This window comes from Bacillus rossius, chromosome 13 (genome assembly GCF_032445375.1).
Source record: "Bacillus rossius redtenbacheri isolate Brsri chromosome 13, Brsri_v3, whole genome shotgun sequence".
NCBI lineage: Eukaryota > Metazoa > Arthropoda > Insecta > Phasmatodea > Bacillidae > Bacillus > Bacillus rossius.
In genome coordinates this window covers 49,256,510-49,278,959 of record NC_086340.1, presented here as the reverse complement: position 1 = coordinate 49,278,959, position 22,450 = coordinate 49,256,510, and the positions used below count along the sequence as shown (strand labels likewise).

General features: G+C 40.9%; 2 protein-coding genes across 5 annotated transcripts in view; one reads left to right on the top strand and one right to left on the bottom strand.

The window, feature by feature from the left end:
- LOC134538559 (nudC domain-containing protein 1) overlaps positions 1-888 on the bottom strand; it is a 105,316-nt gene extending 104,428 nt beyond the window's left edge. Inside the window, exon 1 of the mRNA XM_063379982.1 lies at positions 640-888. Within this exon, the coding sequence (XP_063236052.1) occupies positions 640-751 (112 nt within the window). The 5' untranslated portion in view covers positions 752-888. The remainder of the gene's footprint in view (positions 1-639) is intronic.
- A 199-nt stretch (positions 889-1,087) lies between these two features.
- Positions 1,088-22,450, top strand: part of LOC134538560 (oocyte zinc finger protein XlCOF19-like) — an 87,994-nt gene continuing 66,631 nt past the window's right edge. For 2 of the 4 annotated variants that reach the window (XM_063379983.1, XM_063379986.1), the window contains exons 1-2: positions 1,088-1,426; positions 11,351-11,440. In XM_063379983.1, the coding sequence (XP_063236053.1) occupies positions 11,351-11,440 (90 nt within the window). In that variant the 5' untranslated portion in view covers positions 1,088-1,426. The remainder of the gene's footprint in view (positions 1,427-11,350; positions 11,441-22,450) is intronic. The other 2 variants (XM_063379985.1, XM_063379984.1) reach the window with 1 other exon arrangement.

The following is a 22,450-nucleotide window of genomic DNA, read 5'->3' as shown; positions in this document are numbered from 1 at the left end:
CCGGGCGATAGTGCCGCCGGTGCGGCAGAGTGGCGAAGTCCTTGGACGAAGGTTCCAGGGCAGGGAGTGAGTGAGTTCAGTGGAGTCGGGAGTTTCCGGGCGATAGAGTCGCGGGCGCGGCGGAGTCCCGAGTGAAGTTGCGAGTGAGTCGTCGAGTGGGATCTCGGCGAAGGGTGTGACGGCGGCGTCGGAGTGTGGCGACGGAGTCCCGCGGCGGAGACCCACGAGGGGTGCTGCGGCGAGAGTTGCGCCAGAGGTGCGGCCCAGTGAGGTGTGCGGAACGAGTGACCAGGGAATTGCCATTTATTTAAGTGTAATTAATTATTTAGAAGATTATTTGTAAGTGACAAGTAGCGGTAATAAATAAAACTGTGTGTGTGAAATAAAATCTATTAATTGGGCTATCCTTTACGAACCCGCAGGTAAATCGTAACATTATTGTGTTATAATGTATTTTTTTTTAAATATTGTTTTGTTAGTGTATTATGATGTTGTATTTTATTTATAATGTTACTGACAAAACCTGGACATATGTACTGTCAAATATAGGACGCTAATAAATGAAATGAAATGAGAAAACCCGGTGGCAATGTTGCATTCACGTGCATACACTACAGTCAATACGTTACAATAACAAACCACATTCAAATGGGAGTTGATAAACTGCCACGCTTTCCAGTGACAGTTTATATCCAGAGAAATTTGGATCCAGTAAATCTCTATTTGGTCTCAGTTCTTTCAAAACAGGCATATTTTTTTTAAATTTAGATTAAATAGACTGAACACAGTTCACAGAGATCATTTCCGCCAAACACGTGATCACAACACAACGAAGATGAATGGCAACAAATATTACGACTATTACGAGGCGCTATAAGAGACGTAAGACTTACTTGAAATAAACAACCGCGACTTTCAGTGGCCTATTTTACATTTTCAGCCATAAAACTATCGATAAAAAAAATTTCCAGATAAGTTATGCAAGAAGAAAATTTAGTTTTAGTAAAGAAATATTTCACTAATTGAACGTAGGAACATTGTAAATTGTATACAAAATATTTTGAATATGTTTCAAGCGTAGTGCAGAGGTCCAGCAGTAAGGCTTTGGAATGAAACTCCGTTCCGTGAGACTTGTCTTCGTCTTACGTAGTCTTTGAACGGGCCTAACGAAGTGGTTGTTATTTGACTCCCTATCAAATATTTGTCTTTATTCTATGTTTTTTAAACATATTAAATACCAGTAATCTGTCGCGAGTTGTGTTGTGAATTGAAATAAATTGTAAAAGCGTAGTTTTTAATAATACAGTTATTATATTGCGTTTGGCCCAAGGCCAATGTTATTGTTTACTGTTAAACGTTTTAAACGCCTGTCTCGTGTTCACAGCATAGATAAGGGAGGGTTCGCAGTTAAAGGCGAAGAAAAGTGGTATGTTTTCAGTATTCCTCATAAATGGGTCTTACTAGAAACGGGATTTCGGAAAACTTGGTATTCACACACTACACACTTAATGAATTTACCCTGAAGGGATGGTTTCTTAACTCCTAATAGTTTATAAAAATAATATCTTACTTTACTATACCAGCATTGGATGTCGCGGCTATGTGGAACGAAAAGTAAATAAAAACGGAAAATATGTTTTTCAAATACTAGAGACATCCCTAAATTTACTCTGAAAACATGGTTTCTTAATTCATACTGGTTTATGAAAAATAACATTTTAAACTTGCATTACAGTACCTATGTTCTTACAATGCTGCCGCCATTCATTGTTTACCCGCGATAGTGCATCTCTTTGTTAAGCACAATTGTAGCTAACCGTGGAGAAAAAAAAAATGCTAATTCTTCCTTTTTGTATATGGAAGTTTATCCCTGGATCCGGATGGCATGATCCTGTTGGCTTGATTCTGTGGTACATGATGCTTACTATTTTAGTTCAGTACATTGAAAGATCCTGTTGGTCTGATTCTGTGGTACATGATGCTTACTGTTTTAGTTCAGTACATTGAAAGATCCTGTTGGCTTGATCCTGTGTTACCTACGTGATGGTTGCTGTTTTAGTTCAGTACGTTGGAAGATACTGTACATTAAAAAAGTGTCTTATAATGAATTATGATTGTAAGTCGAATAAAAAGGAATTTATTCAACCTACAATCATAATTCTCAATTATTTTGCAATTTCTTTCATGCAGATTCTTGCATGTACTGAATTAAAACAGCATGCATCGTAAACTTACTATAGGATCAAACCATCAGGATCATGCTATCAGGATCTTTAGACATACTGAATTAAAACAGCAAGCATAATGTACCACAGGGTCATGCCTTCAGGATCCAGGGATAAACTGGGCTACATGAAACACCAGCCATATCAAACACAATATATGATGCCTGTAATCAAAGAATTCCTTAGAATGACTCAAAATTCAATGTGTCAGTCAATTCAGTGCACAGCATGTTTTCCTCAAAGAAAATGGCCAACATTAACAATTCTATTAAAATTTTTGCCTCCCATTAGCCCATTAGACTCATCCATTGCAACATGACTCAAAATAGTACCTACTTTAAATGTAATGTAGCAAATCAAACATTTCATAATTACACAATTACACACACTATCAAAATAAACATGAATTGTAAGTATTAATAATTCTGTAACAATTGCAATCCAGTTGTTATTCAAACAAATTTCATTATCACAACACCTAAATTGTTTAAAGTTCTCTAAACAAAAAATAATAACAAAACCACACTCGTAAACAATGAATGTCAGCGATTGGGTGAATTCTTAGGTATTGTAATGTAAGCTGTAAACTGTTATTTTTTTCACAAACCACTAGGAATTAAGAAACCTTCCTTTCTGGGTTAATTCAGGAACGTCTCAAGTATATGGAAAACATATATTCATATTTATTGTGGGTTAACAATGAATAATGGCGGCAGTGTAAAACCACAGTATTGTAATGTAAAATATAAAAATTTAATTTTTTTACAAACTGGTAGAAATTACAAAACCATCCCTTCAGAGTTTATTTAGGTTATGTGTGGTGTGTGCGAAAACCATGTTTTCTGATCTTTTTTTTTACATTATAAAAAGCCGCTCTGTCCGAGTATTACCTTTAATATTCCGACTGGTTTATGAGAGATAACCGTCTACTTATAGGTTACCATTAGGTGGCCTGTGCAGTGACACTGCCGTTGCTGTGTTGTGCTTTATTTTTATTACCATAGTCGAGTCTGTTTTCCACGAGAGAGTGGCATGATTGTAGGTATGCTATAGTGAAGTAAATTTATTTTTTGCTTTATTAGGTAATGTAGCTTAGACAGTTTTCCACAGTAAATTGGCCTGTTTGTTTTCACCCTCTGACTGTTAGATACTAGCTGTAACTTTCAGATGAGTGAGATTATGTACAAAACTATTTTCATTAGGTACCTATTAATAAAATACCACACTTGATACATGTAGTACCAAAAACTTTACACGCGTAATGAACATACTGATGTCAATACACCATTCACCTATAAACGTTTCACAGAAAATTGTAATTTACAAACTTGGTCCCCTGTCACAAAATCAAAAAAAAAAATTCCACCATATGTTTATGTAGAACTTAAAAAATTAAATAAATTGGAAAGTCTTTTTTCTCTGCAGAAACTAGAATTTTACCATGTGTCGTGTGATTTTGGAAGTGTGTGAGCTAAGAATTGTGTAGGAGATGTAAGTATGTATGTTTACTCCTTTGGTTAGGAAATTTATTTAATGAAAGAGTGAAAAAAGAAGAAACTGCTGCAGATAGTTGTATACCTATGTTTGCCATGATTGCTCCTTGTATTTGGAAAGCATAGTGTGGCAATATCTTGGGCTTAAATCAACACTGACTACCTAATCCCAGAGTTCAGTAGTAGGAAACCATAGAGCCATTTTTCCATTAATTCCACAAATGGTATTTTTAGTTAGATTGCCATGAAAAATAACAGTAATATTCTTAACGTCATGGCATTATCTTATGGAAAAGCCACAATGTAAGGATTGTACCAAAATTACATTTTTAATTCTTTACTAAAGTGAAGATCTTTAATCCTGCGCTTTCTGTATCACAGCCAGCCAGATGAGCATATTGCGTGATTATCAAAACTCAGTATAATTTAAACCACGTGTGGGAATGTGAAAAGTAACCAGCTAGAGAACAGGAAACACTCCACCGAAATGAAATAAATAGTAATGATCTCAGAACCAAGTAAACATGCCGATAGCACAGTAAAGCTTCCTTGTGGCCAGGGTCAATAGTGGGATTCACCTGTACACGAGCGTCTTGACTGGTGCACAATGTCCAGAATGTGCCGACCCACAAAACGCTACAGGAACCAGAACACAAACACTGGTGAAACATATTATTTTGTAGGCAGAAGAAAATATTGTATTCTTGTCTGTAAAAAATCTGTACATAAACATAAGATAATTTCATAGAAATTGGAAAAATTTAATGAAACATGTGAAAAAATAAATCGCACCGTACATATTCTACACCTTTACATGTTAAGGCAATGAAATTCCTTAAAATTAAAGTTAAATGAGGAAAGATATAATAATCTATTGGCATATCCAAAGATGTCCATAATGCAAAAATATAACAAACTATTGTATGACATGCAGGATGCAGTCCAGGAAAATATTTTTTTCACTCAAATGCAAGTGGGGTTCAAAACTAACATATAATCAAGCAATAACAGTTAAACTTTATAGACAAGAAATGCCAAAATTCCAGATATCTGTGATTAATAATATGAATTAAAACGGAGGACAACGTTTGCGGTCCCCAATAAAGGAATATAGGCGATCATTAAGACAATTCACACTAGGGAAACTTGCAGAGGCTAATCATGGCATAGTATCACTCATGCGATGTGGAAGCCAACAATCTATTCTTCACGTCTGAGCTCCACTTGCGGAGAGCACTCAGACTGGAAGGAGGGCTTAGCATAGCGCTATACTGTAACACCAACGGTGACACGTTGCCTACTATAGCTTGTGTTAATTCAGCCTCAGGGAGGTTCAACTCCAGCACCTCGGCATAGGCCGCAACGGAATTAATGAACTGTAATAAGGGCTCATCAGGCTTCTGAAACCTGAATACTAGCTTACGTTTACACGTTTCCAAGACACGTGGCGGACAGGCGAACTGTAACACAGACGTCTTGAACTGCGCGAAAGTTAAATTCCGGCTTATGGCGTCAGTGAGCAGTGGCAAAAATGCCGCGCCACAGAGGCTTAAGAGAGCTTTCAAAAGCTCCACCTCACAGACTAGTTTTAACCCAGCTAAGCGTATGTAGTATAGTATCACTACATTATCACTACCCTTAATGTGATGTAATTTAAATTTAAAACGAGACCACCTCAACACCCAGCGCCCGAGCTTACCGAGCTGGTTCGGATGTTTAAAGACCCAGCTGAGCGCCTGATTGTCTGTGAATAAATCAAATTCGTGACAATCAAGATAAGACACAAATTTCTCGACGCCAAACAAACACGCTAAGGCTTCCTTCTCGTATTTACCCAGACATCGTTCCCCGCCAGTGAGTGTTCTACTGGCATAGGCGATAGGGCGTAACCTATCGTTTTCAATATGCCCAAGGACGGCACCTACCGCGATATGCTTGACGCATCTATCTGGAGTGCGAACCTGCGTTGAAAATGAGGAAGAACCAAGACAGAGGGAGAAGACACCAAGGCCTTAAGACCGTCAAAGGCCTTCCGTTGAGCGTCGCCCCACTCGAAAACAACATTCTTTTTACGCAGCTTATTAAGCGGACTACAGACCGCAGCGTAATCGGGAATGAAGCGAGCGTAATATCTCGTCATGCCAAGAAATCTTTGAACTCCTCTGACGTTCCTAGGAGGAGGGAAATGTACAATAGGGGGAACTTTATCGGGATCCATGATCAGTTTACCTTTAGAAATGATGTAACCTAAAAATTTCATGTAATATTTTCCCAAGTGAATCTTATTGGGATTTACCGTTAAATTAGCGGCTCTGAGGCAGTCAAACACCTGACACAAATGTTGTTTGTGCTGCTCCAGATTAGCACTTTAGACGATAATATTGTCAATGTAATTAAAGACTGATTTATATTTCAAGTCACCTAGAATGTGATCTAGCACTCGGCTAATCGCCTGGCTACCAAAAGACACACCCATAGTGACCCATGATGCGGCGATCCCGACGCTACAGTACGAATGCACTTAATAGTAAAAAAAAATGTAATTTACAATCAAATGTAAATTTCGAAGGTGGTAGGACAGACAACAATTTATGCAAGAAATTGAGTTACTTTTGAATATTTAATTACTTGATAACATCACCACGTACCTGACACACACAGAAAAAAGAGCTCGAACTAATGAACATGAAATTAGTGGGAGTGGGGAAGCTCAAGGAAATTATCGCTATTCTGTGGCATCTTCCGAAATGTTTTCAAAGTTTCATCACACCTGTACAGTGCAGTAAAAGAGCATCAAAAATATAAGAAATATTGAAATGAAAAATTAATTAATAACACTGTAACTAGTAAACTACACCTATATAAATAATGTTTGATAACATTTACTTGGTTTCAAGTTGCTAAACCATACAATCTCCCTCAACTTCTATGCCCTTCATAATTACCAAGATTTTTAAAATCACGGAATTAAGATCACATTGTGCATTTTGACTATTTTGTAGCACTTTTAATGTAACTGATGTTACGGAACCACCACAGTCACTCTAATTATGATCACATTAACGTTCTGAAAACCTTGGCCTAATTAAAATTCTTCTTTCCGAGGTCACCCATGTGTCATCATTCATGTTGGAGACATTAACAGTATTTTATAAAATTTTTGCTTTTTACCTTTAATTTTGGGCATTTTAAAATTAACAAGCTAAAACACACAAATTTAAAGTAATTAAAAAAAAATTCCTGCACACAAAACCGTGACAGCCACTCACAAAGAAGGCAAAACACCATATGATGCTTGAATATGAATTGTTGCTTTGAAACAAGGGACACACTTTACATTCAATTTAATGAAGTCACACTCTCTAACCCAGGGGTCGCCAAACTTTTGGCCTAAGGGCCACACTGACTCCACTAAGTTCCGAGGGCCACGACCTAGTTAACTCATCATACGAACATACTGACATACTGTAAAGCTACGGCTGGCCAGATACCGGGCGTGTCTGGCCGTTACCGTGGGCTTGATTGGTGGTGCTCCCGAGCCGTAGTTTGGAGACCCCTGCTGTAAAGCTTATGGATACATCAATAAATTGCTGTGCAGAAAAAACTTTAATTTTGCTAGTGTTAAATATTGTGCAATTTTAAAGGATTATAAATGTCACTCACGAAACATAACCAAATATTTAGTTTCAGTCATCTAGATGAGCAATACTGCATATTTCAAAATAAATGATAAAACATTTTTAAAAATTAATTTTTACCTGAGTTGAAACAGTTGGTATTTTTTTTTTTACTTTTTAATGATGCTTTTAATAGTGCAAAAAGTTTTTTTTTCACTTGAGACATATGTTACTTTCTAGTAGACACATGTAACTTTCCAGTATTTTATGTATATTAGCACCACGTTGAGTATGGTCAATTACGATTACTACATGGTTTTTACTTTGCAGTCAGTTGTGTTGGATTAGGCATACTCTGAGAGTTATATTTTCGTTTTGTAATTTATTTAGGAGGGGCATGGTGTTTATACTTTTATTGTGGGTGATTGATACTAATGTTTTAGGTTGAGGCATATAGGCTTCAGTGGGTTCTCAAGCACACGTTAATCTTGGCTATCTCATTGCCTCAAACTTCTGTGCATAACTAGGTATGTAATGTCGCGGACGGGGGTTGTTCGGACAGCTTTAAGGCTGTGTGTTAGTGGGCGCCACCACGTGGTGAGGCACGTGGTCCCGGTGAGACTCCTAACTCGGGGCGTGACGTCGCCCGTGTGAGGACATGACTCGTTTCCCCCGCGCGCTGCTTATAGAATAACCTGACCTCAGCGTCGGGCACGCTATGCTTACGCAGTGGGCTCTTAGGGCGTCCCTTACGCCCGCCGATGAGGGTACACACGTGGTCAATTAAAAGAACAACACGAGTTCAGAGCTTTTGTGGTTTATTAGCCCCTGTAGGAACAGGGGGCTCGCACAACACGTTACATCTACTCACGAAAGAAAGCTGTTCAAAAGCCTTGCGGCGCGATCAGTTTAGATGAGGGCCGGCCACCACGTGGCCATGATTTAAGATTCGCGTTTATTCAAAGTCCTGCAAACGGGGTTAATATATTTAATTAAACAGTCAGCCCCCGAGGTAGGCTCCGAGGACGAACGAAAGCAATTAGGATGTAAAATTACACAAACGGAATTACCAGATCAGCGGAAGCAGAGTTTAAGTCCCCAGAGTGCTGGAAGCGTCCTACCTCGGGTAGCGATGAGAAGAGACTGGGGTGAAAAATGGCCGCCGTGGTAGCAAGGCCGTGGTAGCAAGACAGTGGCGCTGCGCGCTGAAACGGACAGTACCGTTGTTCCAAATAGACCGCGCCGTGGCTGATTTAAGAAATTCATAAAACATACAAACACCTCTTCACATTTAAAAGTAAAGCTACATGCACTGCAATTACATAAAAGTTCAGTTAATCAAATATTAAATACAAAAGATAATATTGCCAAATGGCCTTCAGCAAGTATGCGTCTATAGCCGCAGGGTGGCCACCAAACCGGGAAAACGGGAAAAACCGGGAATATGTCGGGAATTTGAAAGGGCCCAGGTAAAACCAGGAAACTGTCTGGAATTTTATTTCTTTCCTGGGCAAATGCTGCGGTGTAAATGCGCACAACTTATATAAGACGTACATCGCGGCATCTGATAATCACGCGGCAAATCTGTACAGTGTCATGTTGGCAGCGACTGTAGTGTTCCCAGGCGTGTCATGTTTCTTCTTTCCTCATAGACGCAATACGTCACTAAGAGGCGGAGGGGGAGGGGGAATATGAACCGCACTACGGCGTGCAACACGGGGTGTTGTTCTAATTTGTTCTGTTCAGTACAAGTCTTCGAGCGGTTTTAGTCTTACGCTGTGCAGTTTGTTAGGAAGCTATTGCGGCAATGTCTACTAGGTATTCCTGTCGTTATGAGTCTTGAGGTTCCATGGGCTTCTGAGGATGCGAAAGACAGAACTTGTGCGAGATGCAAGATATGCAATAAAAGTTTTAAGATCGATACGATAGGTAGGGGAGCATTTACAAGCTATGCCAAATCTAAGAATTACAATAGAGTTATAAATAACCAATCAAGAAACCTGCAAGTTACAGAATTTTGTTTCCACTCAACCTGCTCAGGATGAAGCCCACGCTTCCTGTAACAAAGTTTTATTAGTACTTTAATTTATACTAGTAGCTTCCAACGGTTTAGCGGTGTTATAAACTACGACGTCTTGTAATCCATCGCTTATCAATAAACTGTCAAATATGTCCAGTAACTAACGACACTGCACTTTTTTTATGAATATTCGCAGTGTGTTGAGGCCGGCCGATAAACCTTCCGCATTAACTTACCTTTAACGTCGGTAATGCTATGTTCACTTAAAATTTGTAAAATAATAATACTAAACATATAATTATTATGTATACCAGAACCCCAATTTCACGAACACCGGATTTAACGAAGCAGTGATTTTACGAGTACATTCTTGGGAACCATAAAAAAATTGGAAATTTTGACCAAAATGTGAAAAACAGAAAAAAATATTTAAAAAAAAAAAACGCAATGAAAGATCATATATACCGAATAAAAGCATGTTGGACCTCCTGCGGTCACCAGCAAAGCATAAACACGACCCAATGCGTGGTGCAACTGCAACATCGCTTCGTTATTGCTCGCGCGAGAGGCGGGACGTGGAATGTTAGAAGAAATGAAGGGGGAAATGCGGGGGATGACAGACAGCAGCCAGTGTGTTTCCTGCGTGGGGAATAAGTGGCGTAGCTCCTTTTTTTATGCTGTGTGAAGCGACCTTTTTCTATCAACTCACGGGAAAAGATAATTGCTTGAGCTGTCAAAATAAACATCGCTGCGACAGTTAAAACAAGACGCGGGCGAGCATCCGGTAGGTCGATGTGTATATCTACTCGAAAAACATATCTCAATTCATGACACTAATAAGATTCCTTATAACTTACACGTATAGCCTGATGTTTTCAGCCTGATCCATGCAAGTTCTTTAGCCACGTTTTGAATGAAAACAACCACCAGCCGGCCAGTGTTGTGCCCTGTTTAATACGCACAAAATATACCAAATATATTTGGTTAAAAAAAAAAAAAACAGAAAAGAACCTCAGGGAACTTAAGGCAAAAAAAGTCAAAATAATGAGTGATGCCTTAAAACAGACCGCTCTCATAGACGAAGAAATTTTAAACACAAAAAAGGTTAAAGTTATGTGGCAAATATATATTTAGTAAACTGCCACCTGTTTTTTTAGTTGGGTATGTATCACATTTTGTGCATTTTTGTTTTATATTTAGTACTATACAGTTCCGTGTTTTAAAATGTGTGCTTTGTATCATGTATTAGGCCTACATAAATAAAAACATGTCATTTTGTATATATATTGCAAAACCTGGAAAATCTTGAAAATACCTGGAAAAACCTGGAAAAAACCTGGAATTTTTTATCACAAATATAGTGGCCACCCTGATAGCGGCCAGCTAATATTTAGGTGGAACAAAATTGAAGGGAATACTGTTTACTTAATGGTTTTTTTTAAAGAAAACAACAAACATGACACTTAATAATAATCACGGGAGCGAAGCACTGACTCTACTGCGCCCTTTTCCTGTAGTCCGTGGCGCTCTCTTACACGCACACACACACCCGTGCCGTCGGCGGGCGGTTCAAATACCGAGGAAAGAAGGAGGGTGGTTAGGGAGGTGGTGGCATATCGAGCTAGGACGCAGCCCCGGACGATGTCAGTAACAAACAACCGTTCACATATACTCGCACTTGATATTCATAATGTTAGTTATCTTTGTGACATTGATTCACTAAGAAGAAACGTATTCTGGAGTGCTTCCAACATTTCACAAATTCTTCTGTTGCCATCTTATCCTCTAGCAGTATGCTAAGCAAGTTAGCCTTCTTTTTATAGTATTGTGAAATTAAAAAAAAATCGTATTTGGGTATCATATTAAAATTGAAATTCTATTTATGTACATAGTTAGTATTTGTTTAAGTTGGGTTGACGTGGAGTGTATGTGTATATCTTAAACTCCACACCTTCTTGTGCGTGTATCACAGTGTGTGCTGACTTTTGGTTGCAGATGATGGCTGAGGGTGTGTGTGTTGACGAGGACCCAGTGAAGCCTGAGCCGTTTGAAACGGTATTCCTGCCCGTAAAGATAGAGATTGAGGTAAGTTTAGACTGCAATTAGTTTGTAGCAGGTAGTGATCAGAGAATGCAAACACTTACTAAGGAAACAAAAGTTCTTTAAGTAGTAAAATTCTGTGGGTTTTAATTTTGGGTCAGTTTCTAAAAAAAAAAAAAAAAAAAGGCTGATTCTTGTTTAATTGTCATACTTGGGGTTTCTGTTACATACCTAGGAGTCTAGCTGTAGACTTTTGCCAGGCACTTGCTACTAGTGCAATCTTAGAAGTACAAGAATTATTGAACTAGAACAATTCCATTAGGATATCATCAGGGCATTGAAGAAGCTTCTGAGCATTACCAAGTGTTCACACTTTTGATGAACAGGTGGTCATATTGATGCTCTGCTTGTTAAGAACTACATTTCGTCTGCTAGATGCATCAGAAGAAATCACTAAAAAGAATTACAGCATTATGATTGCAGAATTAATACGATGGGGGGACTCACATTTATGAAGAACAGGAGATGTCACCGATGCTATGGCTGCCAAGATTTGGGCCGTACACATTGGGTTTGCCTTATGCGTAAGAAGACATTGTTGCAAGAAGAGCAGCAGAACCAGGTTACGTGTTAGTTACAGGCAGGTTTGCAGAGGAGCAGTGTTGTTACAAAAGAAACTTCTAGAGTAGACCAGTCTACTGAGCTACAAGAGGCACAGCAAGCACTCCAAGTGATAAAAATCCCTTGGTCCTGTCATTCTATATGCCACTGTATCTTGAGGCCGGTCCCACCGGGAATAATAATTTACAAATAATTAATTGTGGTATAAAACAATTAGAATTTAGATTTTCGGTATTAAAATTAGTGTTAGTGTTTAGTAGTGGGTTAGGTTAGCCCATAGGGGAAATTACAGTGTAGTCATAAGACAGTAGTGTTAGGCTTGTTGTGTATGTTGACAAGGAAGATGGCCGCCGACGAACTTAGAAACGTAATAGCTTTCTTGGCTAAAATGAATAATAAAAAAGAGAAGTGCCAAGAAGAGATGAAGAATAAAATTTATTATAGCCAAGAAGAATTGAAGAGCCAAAAGAACTGCCAAGAAGAGATGAAGAAAGAAATAAAATACTGCCAAGAAGAGATGAAGAATGCCATGAAGACCAAGATCAAAGACATGAAGAAGAACCAAGAGTAGATGAAGAGGGGTCAGGAAGATATGCATTATGAATTTGTGGCTGCTCAAGAAGAATCAAAGAAGAAGATGGATGAAACCATTATTAAGTTAGAAGGGAAAGTGCAGTGTTTGGAGCAGCATCTTTCAGAACAAGAGCAACATGTAGCAGAACATGAAGAAATGGTGGCACAACAGCTAGCTCAGCTCAAGCAGACCACCGAACAGCGTGTAGTGGCTGTTGTAACGTACGCTGGGCTGCAGGTAAACACTCAAAAAATGAATAAGTAAAAGAATAAGACCTTTTAAGCATCAGCCCAGAAAACAAAACAACAACAATTATTATCACAGAGGTGCCCAGATGTCGTACAAAGGAATTTACTTATAATATAACCTACTAGAAATTCTGTGCCGGAAATTAGGCATTTCGTCACCTTTTTTTAATTTTTTTTCTATAATTTTAAAATTTTTTGGGATTTCTTATTTTTTTAATTTATCTGGTTGTTAATGGGGGTGATTTACTTTTGTTAGGCTGGTGTACGCCACGGATTTAAACTTTGTGCCAGTGGACCGAAGCCCCTTCCCAGGGGGCCAATCTGATATTTTGCTGTCTAATGTGGACATGGTCAGCCCGGTTGAAATTTCTCTCGCCTGCGGTCACGTCCCGAGTTTGTAATTTTAATTCCCTGCATGACCAAAACTGCATTGAGCAGCTCCTGGGCTGCAAGCTGCTACCTTGTAGAGGCCTGCTGAGAATAGCATGTCTCGTCACGAAGCAGTCTCCAGTGGAGCTGCGTTCCCACCTTAGTGGCTATTTATGCCCCCCCTTCCTCTCTCTCCACCTCACTTTAGTTCTGAGAAATCAAGCTAGGAACAGTGACCGGACGGGACGAATACCTGATGCAAAAACCTCCTCCCTGGTCCGACAGACACATCCCCGACATCTAGCGGAGGAAAATGTAACCACGGGCCTGGTCGCCAGCGTGCAGAGCTTACCCTCATGACACCTGGTGGCAAGTCAGCTCACCACATCAAGTAGTTCCCCCTTACGCCTTTAGAAAGCAGCTTCGCGGTGCCATAAGGCACTATGCTTTCATCTCGCGGCCTGTAGAAGTCGATTGTTCGTTGCTTCGTTTCGGTCCGGTAGAGAGCGCGCATGTCGTGTTCTTGTCACACCCGCCTCGGACTCCTTCGGAAATTTTCGGCTTAGAACCGAACCTTCCCCCCTCCTCCCTAGGGCTTTAGCGCCTGTTTTAATTAGAAGCCTCGTCCGCCCTCGGCTACTGACCACGTGTTCTCGGCGTCCTCTACGCTAAGAGGCTTTTCGCGGGAATGGCGATTTTCGGTTGCACAAAAGATGTAGTCAGTTACTTAAGGGATGTGATCCCATTTGTACAGTAGCCAGGCAGAGGTAGTTTTTAGAAAAGTCATGCGTAGTTAAATTTTTTTATTTTATTTTTAATTCCAAAAATTCTGGTTTCCTTCGCGCATCCGCGGATTCTCGGTGCGCGTCATTTTGATGTTGGCGCAAGACATCTCGCGAGCCCTGTTTCCACACCCTGTTTGGTGAGTAATCCTTTTTTTTTCCCAAATTCCCGTTGTTGGATTTCGTGCCAACTGTGTATGACTGTCTGGACGCAGGTCTAATTCGTTTTGAATTTGGGCTGTGTTTCAGACAGGGTCGAAGTTACGGAGGGAGAAATTGCCCCCGCATGATCTTCGGGACCTCCAGCTGATCCCCCCCCCCCCCCCATCCTTGTTAGAAGAGTTTGGCCCGCAGTCCGAGGTCATCCTGGAAAGACCCGGGTGATATGAGATATATATATATTTTTTTTTTTCACTTAAATAGAAGGAACTAAAACAAAGATACCAGCGAGCAGTGTTTTAAGGACGTCATCCTCAAGAATCTGGAAAATCGAGGAAACTTATATATATATATAAATATAGCTTTCAACGATTACATATATATATATATGTATGTGTGTGTGTATATGTATATATATATATATATATATATATATATATATGTATATATATACATATACACACACACACATACATATATATATATATGTATATATGTATATGTATATATATATATATATATATATATATATATATATATATATATATATATATATATGTAATCGTTGGGAGCTATATTTGAAATTTTGTTAATGTATTCATTTCATTGTTTGGTTGTAATATGTATTGTTTTAAATAATGCCGGGGCGCCCCTTTTAATTTTGTTAATTACTAAGATTTTTATTGTCAGGTATAAATAATGCGAATATGAAATTCCTTAATAATAAACTAGGAAAACCTATAGACCAAGCTACCGATTTTGTGTATTTATTTATCAAATACCTTCTTCATTGTAACGATTCACGAACTCCCAAGTTACGAGTGTGCAGGGAGTGTAAATTTTGTCTTGTTCACCGTCTCGTGCCCCCTCTGGTGATTAAGGTAATATTTTCTTAATATTTTGCCCAGCAGTTTCCAAGGACTTTTTGATTAATTTAAAATAATATAAAAATTGGGCACGAGGGGCGTTTCAATTCTAGGAGGCTATGTGGATTGACGATGAGTGATAAAGAAATAACAAGAATGCTGGTTTGATTTATATAACTACCCTTTTACTAAAATTATTTACCTACTCTTTTCTTTTCTTTTATCTTTATCTTTAAGTACACATGTATTAAAATATATTAATTATAAACAGAAGGGAGCCCCGGAGAAAAAAAATATATATAAAAGTAAAACAACCATATCTCTTAAACTTGACTCAGGTTTTACATGAGCTCGCAGGCTCAAAAGAAAGACAATTACATTTTGTTTTTAATTTGCTTTTGAAATGGATTTAGCCAAATCCTATGTCCTGAAAACTGGTTGTCCTGGCACCGGAGGTTTCTGTAGATTAAAGTCCAGAAGAAATCGTTTTATGTAGAAACTTGTATGTCGACTGGAGAGGGGAGAAAACTTGTGACTGCATGAGCCTAATCACGGACTGCTAATTTTTGTATACAATTCTTGAACCCCGCCTGTAACCAAAGACCCAAATTGCTTAGACTGGTTAACAGGCGACTAAAGGCTGGGCAAGACAACGCCCAGGGAAAGGCAAAAAAGAAGGGGGGGGGGGGGAGATATGACGACAACTTACCCAAAACAGCGGGATGAAGTCATGTTAGCTGGCTCCAGGAGTAGAGTAGGCAAAAGCCCGGCGCGGAAGTCCGCGGTAGCCATGACGAGAAAAGTGAAGATTTAAAAAAAAATATTACGAGCAGCCAATTTAAAAAAAAAATTAGGCATTTATGCCTTGACAATCGAGACTACATGACGTAGTGTCAAGTCTTGTAAGTAATACTGAGGTGGACTCTCGCGAATCGCGACGCGTGGCCCGTACTGACCAGATACTGCCCGCCGAATCTTCAAAAATGGCATCGGCGTGCCTAATTAAAGCAAGTTACTGTGCCCATCCAAGGAGGGGGGGGGGGGGGTCATGACCCGAAGGTATCCGACAGTGCCCGAAGGGGCGAAGAAGACTGCAAAAGCGCTTGCCACGCGCTCACCAGGGTCGCGGGCGGACTAAGGTTGCAAACGCACCGCGACTGCTTCCAAAGTCAATTATGACAAGCTGTCTCTTATGGAAGGGATGAGTAGAGCGCTCTGGCGGCCAAGATGAGAAACTGGCTGGAGGGGTCACAGAGACGTCCGCTAGAGTGCAGTGGGCGCACTCGCAACCAGCGGACAGAGCTAGTTTAGGGATTTTTGCTGCTGCTAGGCTTCGCGGAGGGCTCTGTTGGACAAGGGCGTATGTCCTTGGAGAGACCATGTACCCTGCGCGGGTTCACTGGAGGTCGATGCTCCGGGTTGAAGCTCCCGAGAAGCCACAGGTGGGAGATGGGGGAAGGGGGTTTCAGAACCTGCTAAGTCGCCTGGGAAAAGCGTCATGTGGACCATCCCGAGGCGTCGCCGAGGACTGTAATATGCTCCTCGACGTGGTGCCAAACAGCTTACCTATGCTTTCCTCCGAGAAATGAAAGTTGCTAGCGGTGGGCTTGGGGTAGCGTTCGCTAGCACGAAAAGTCATACTGTTACAGGGAGAAAACGTGATGCAAACAGTGGCAGAGATGCTGCGATAACCAATCGTCAGCAAAGGTATCTAATTGGGCCTGCGAACAAGCGCAGATGCACTGGGTTCCACAAGATCAAGTCGGAGAGTACAGTACTGGAAACAAAATTAAATTAAATTAAAACTGCAACTTCAATTTTTGGTTTCCTTCTTTAAAAATGAAAAATTAAACTTAAAATTCAAAACTTGTGCCCAAAATTAATGATAAACGGCACACTGTAACTGAAGAGTGCCGTAGGATAATTCAGGAAGCTACATCGGCTACGAAAAGGAGTAGTTATTCTGGAGATGTGAAGGTGGAAGGTGCAACTGGCCACCCAAAATTCAAGCCACCCACCTTTGATGGCCAATCATCATGGGATGTCTATAGGCGAAAGTTTGAGGTAGTTGCTGAAGTGAATAACTCGGATGAGGAAGGTAAGACTACGACACTCGTATTGACCCTGCGAGGATCTCCACTAGAGCTGTTGCAGACAATACCAGTTACAGAGCATAAATACTATGTAGTATTGGTAGAGGCCCTTGAGCTGAGGTATGGCGACCGACACATGGGCGAGGTGTATAGTACAGCCCTGAAGACACGTCAACAGAGATCTTCAGAAACCCTCCAGGAATTCGAAGCAGACATTGAGCGGCTCGTGCACCTCGCCTACCCAGAATATCCTTTAGAGTTCCGACAGCAGCTAGCCACTAGTGCTTTTATAGACGGGCTCAGGGATGCGAGGTTCAGCAAACTCTTTGTTTGGCCCAACACAAGAAGAGTTGCGAGGCCTTGTTCCATGCCCTGGAAATTCAGGCAGCACGCAGTGCCTCAAGAAACACAAGCATCAGGACAAGGAGAGCTTGACTGGAGCCCCATGATGGAACAAATGCCAGAAACACCACTAATGAAGTAGATATTCTCAGGGCATTGAAGAAGGTGCTGAATGACACTCCAGGTAACCAGATCTGAAGAGCAGGAGAACACCCGCGGTGCTTCGTCTGCAGTGAACCAGGACACATGCAGTGAAACTGTCTGACACTCAGGCAGACAACACAACAGGAAGATCAACAGGGAAACGAGCAATAGCTGGTATGAGGGGGTGCATGCCAGCTCTACAGGAAATGGTAGCCCCTAGGGTTTTTCCAGTATCTGTATTTCGTAGAGGCCATGACAGTTTCTTGCTTATTGGATGGATCAATGGCAGACAGTGTTTACTTAATGTTGACACAGGGGCATCTGCATCCATAATCTGCACAGACAATGTATGTAGAGAAAAGCTGAAGAGAACACTTATCCCATATAGACTCAAAACAGACACTGGCAATACTTCACCTGTGCATGGACAGTTGTATTTGGACGTAAGGATTGGAACTTGGACATTATCACAGACCTTTCTTGTTGCTGATATCACCAATGAGGTAATATTAGGAGTGGACATCATGAATCGTTACGGATTCGTTATTGACATGGAAGAACAGGTATTGTGTATTAAAGATGAAGTAATGGCCTTGTTTACCCCCGACCAATTAGAAGTTCCTGTAATGCAAGTGGTAGTTAGAGAATCTGTTTCCATTCCAGCAAACCATGAGCAGATAATAGCAGCTAGAATTACGTGAGACCATAAATGCGACATGAGCTACCTGATAGAGCCACATATGAGTTAGGATTGAAGACACTCCTGGTCACTCAAAGCATTGCAAGGGTCTGCGAGGTTGTACCAGTCAGGGTGGTCAACCTCGACTCAAACAAGGGTTCTTAAACCGGGAGACCCAATAGCTAGCTGCGAACCAGTCTCTTGGGTAGGCCAATGTGAGTCCTCCTTACCTATTAGACATGATGTGCAAACACTGAATCCAAATCTAGAGCATCTAAGGCAATGCCAAAATAATCTGACAGATGGGGAAGTAGAAGAAGTAGCAGCTTTTCTGGTAAACAACCAGGAAGTATTTTCCTCAGGGGATACTGACCTTGGGAGAACAAGCCTGGTCTATCATCGCATCAATACAGGTGATGCAGAGCCGATCCGACAGGCATCATGGCGGCTGCCTCTAGCAAAACAGGAAGAAGCTGAGAAGTTGATCGTGGGTATGATGGAGGGTGGTGTAATAGAACCATCAGCGAGTTCTTGGGTTTCCCCAGTTATTTTAGTGGCGAAGGATGCCTAACTGAGGTTCTGTGTGGACTACCGGAAGCGGAATGACATCACCAAAAAGGACAGGTACCCCCTCCCACATATCGATGACACACTTGATACACTCTCTGGCACCAGATGGTTCTCTACACTGAACCTGAAGAGTGGTTACTGGCAAGTGGAGCTACACCCAGAGGATAAGAAGAAGACTGCTTTCACAACAGGTGAAAAACATGCCTAGTATATCTGGATTACATTATTGTAGTAGGGAATACAGCGAAGGAACATTTGCGAAATAATCAGGATGGATTCGACAGGCTTCGTCATGCCCATCTTAAGTTATGTCTTAAGATGTGCTTCTTGTTCCAGCATGAGGTAACATTCCTAGGGAATATCGTATCCCAGGATGGAATGCGAACAGATCCTGAGAAGATCCATTTTGTTATGGAGTGGCCTCAACCTAAGAATAAGCATGAAGTAAAACATTTCCTGGATACTGTACCTACTATAGACAATTTGTGCCCGGGTTCTCGACAATCACAAAACCACTGCATCAGCTGACCGAGGACAAGAGATAATTTATATGGATTTCAGCATGTGAGACTGCATTTAAAGACCTCAAGAAATCCCTGTGTTCCAGCCCCATACTTGTCTAACCCCATCTACATGGAGAGTATATCCTCGACATTGATGAAAGCGTAGATGGTTTGGGCACTGTCCTGTCCTAGGTTCAAAATGGAAATGAACAAGTATTAGCATACTACAGCAAAGTTTTGTCTAAGCCTGAACGCAACTATTGTGTCACAAGACGAGAACTCTTGGCTACTCTTTGCAACATTTCCGCAAATATTTATATGGGAGAAAATTTCTTTTACGCACTGACCATGCTGCACTTTAGTGGCTATACAGTTCAAGAATCCAGATGACAACATGCTAGGTGGATTGAACAGATACAGCAGTATGATTGTCGGATAGAACACAGGAAAGGCCAAATTCACAGCAATGCCGATGCCCTTTCCCGAAGATCTTGCAAGGTAGACTGTAACAATTGCAACAGGGCAGAGAAAAATGAGGGTATTGAATGAAAAATGGGATGATGCCAGCTTAAAGGCAGCGCAGCGGTAAGATCCTAACCTGGCACCTATCATAAGCTGGCTAGAGAGTGGTACTCGACGTTCAATATGGCATGAGATCTCCAGTGACCGACAGGCTGTGAAAGCTTACTGGGCACAGTAGGATTCATTGAGAATTGTGAATGGGCTACTAATGAGGGCATGGGAGAGTCCAAATAGAAAAGTAGTTGCCATGCAACTACTCCTTCCGAAGAGTCTAGTGGCAGATGTATTGAAGGAAATCCATGATGGTACCTCTGGTGGTCATCTAGGATTGAACAAAACTCTAGCAAGACCCGTCAACGCTACTAGCTTGGTGTAGAAAATGCGAAGCATGCTCGGCTAAAAAGGGGCCACAACACCGGAATCGTGGCAAAATGAGGGCATACAATGTAGGGGTCCCCTTGGAGAGGATAGCCATCGACATTGCTGGAACATTTCCCAAGAACAAAGACAGTAACCGATATATTCTGGTAGCAATGTATTATTTCAGCAAGTGGCCAAAGGCTTATGCACTTCATAATCAAGAAGCCTCTACCGTTGGGGATGCAATAGTCAACAACTTCATTTGCAGATTTGGGGTACCAATGGAGCTCCACTCAGACCAAGGTCGCAATTTCGATTTGACAATATTTCAGGTGGTGTGTCGGTTACTGGGAATAAATAAAACCAGGACTACAGTCCTACATCCTCAGTCCGATGGCATGGTGGAGAGGTTCAACAGAACTTTCGACGAACACCTTGCCAAGGTTTTGGCCAAGCATCAACAGGATTGGTGTCAGCACATCCGGTTGTTCCTGATGGCATATTGGTCTGCCATCCATGATTTTACTGGGTATACCCCTGCGAGTATTGTGTTTGGACAGGAGTTGAGGCTGCCCTGTGATGTCAAATTCGGTTGTACCCGTAAGGAGCCGACCAACACCACTAATTATGTGATTCGTCTAGAGGAGTGAACGGTACGCCCTGCCCCGGCGCCGGACAGCCGTTGGGAATTCCGCGGGCCATCGCGCGAGCAGCCGATGCCCTTCTCGATGCTTCGGGCGTCGGGTCGGCGTGGGATGACGTAACACGTCATCCCGGGCTGTCGCGTGAGCTAACAGTGCCCTTCTCAACGCTTCGGACGTCGGGTTGGCACAGGATAACGCGTCTGGCTACATTGGTAGGCTACAAGGAAGGGAGCGCAAGATTGTGTTGAAAGTATTGAATATTTTTCAAAAAATATAAGAGTGAACAATGCAATAAGGAAACTTGGTCACTGGTAGTGATTGAGACTGAAAGGTATGTGTTATTATTAATTATCTTTAAATTAACTTTACAACTATCATAGGAATTCATACCAATGAATGCATGTGAGAGGTTTCTTGTAAGTTAGAGTAAAAAAAGAATGATTTATTACAAATTTATAATTGTGATACATAATTAATAATTATAAGAGTTCTGAAAATACTTCTTGTGCAATCAGAATTCCAAAGAAATACATCTACTGAAATTCGTAATGTTTTGGAGATTTGGCAACAGTGCATGCCATAAGCCATGTACTGTAATCTAAGAGTGAGGCTATGTATAATGCTCGGTATGCTTTGCAATGCCTCTTTAAATTTATTTGTAATTTGTTTGAAGTAGGTACACATATTCAGAGTATCTCTATATCTTCCTCTATCACTATATCTCCCTTTCTCTATATCTCTCTCTTGACTAGCATGCCATTATTATTTGAACCATAGAAAAGAGGAACTTTCATTAAATACTTCCAGTTATAAAATCAATATTATTCATGCACCACCTTAAATTCGGCTTTTAAAGGTTGGTGTTATTGAAGGTCAAGTGTGCAAAATTTTGAGAGCAGATGAATGATGCGTGAATCTGTAGAAGATGAGCAAAATAGAAGATGATCACACAAACATACATTTTTATGTATAAGATAATATACTAAAAGGAGTCTACCAATTGTGAAAACAAGGGAAATGGCGAGGCTCTGATGTGACTGGGAATCAACTGGGAAAAATCAATGAATTTCTTGATATTTACAGTAATTTATGGTAGGTGAGACTTAAGCTGAGACCACACAGAAAGCCATGCTATGTTTACGATGTTCACCGCACCAGGTGGCCACAAAGGATAGTCTAGTTCGCGATGTCGGAAAGACGCATGCCGTGGGATTCGAGTGATGATATAGACAATGATATTCATCTGGCTCTCAATGTATGTGAATGTTAAAAAAAAATGGGTTCATGAATTTAATTTAAAATAAATGATTTTTAATCCCTGTGGGCATCCTCCTGCTCTTCAGATCTGGTTACCTGGAGAGTCATTCAGCAGCTTCTTCAATGCCCTGAGAATATCTACTTCATTAGTGGTGTTTCTGGCATTTGCTGCATTGTAGGCGTTCCAGTCCAGCTCTCCTTCTCCTGATGCTTGTGTTTCTTGAGATACTGCGATCCAGCGCATGGACCAAGGCCGCTCAGCTCCTGTTGTGTCGGGCCAAACAAAGAATTTAAAGAACCCCCACATCTCGGAGCCCGTCTA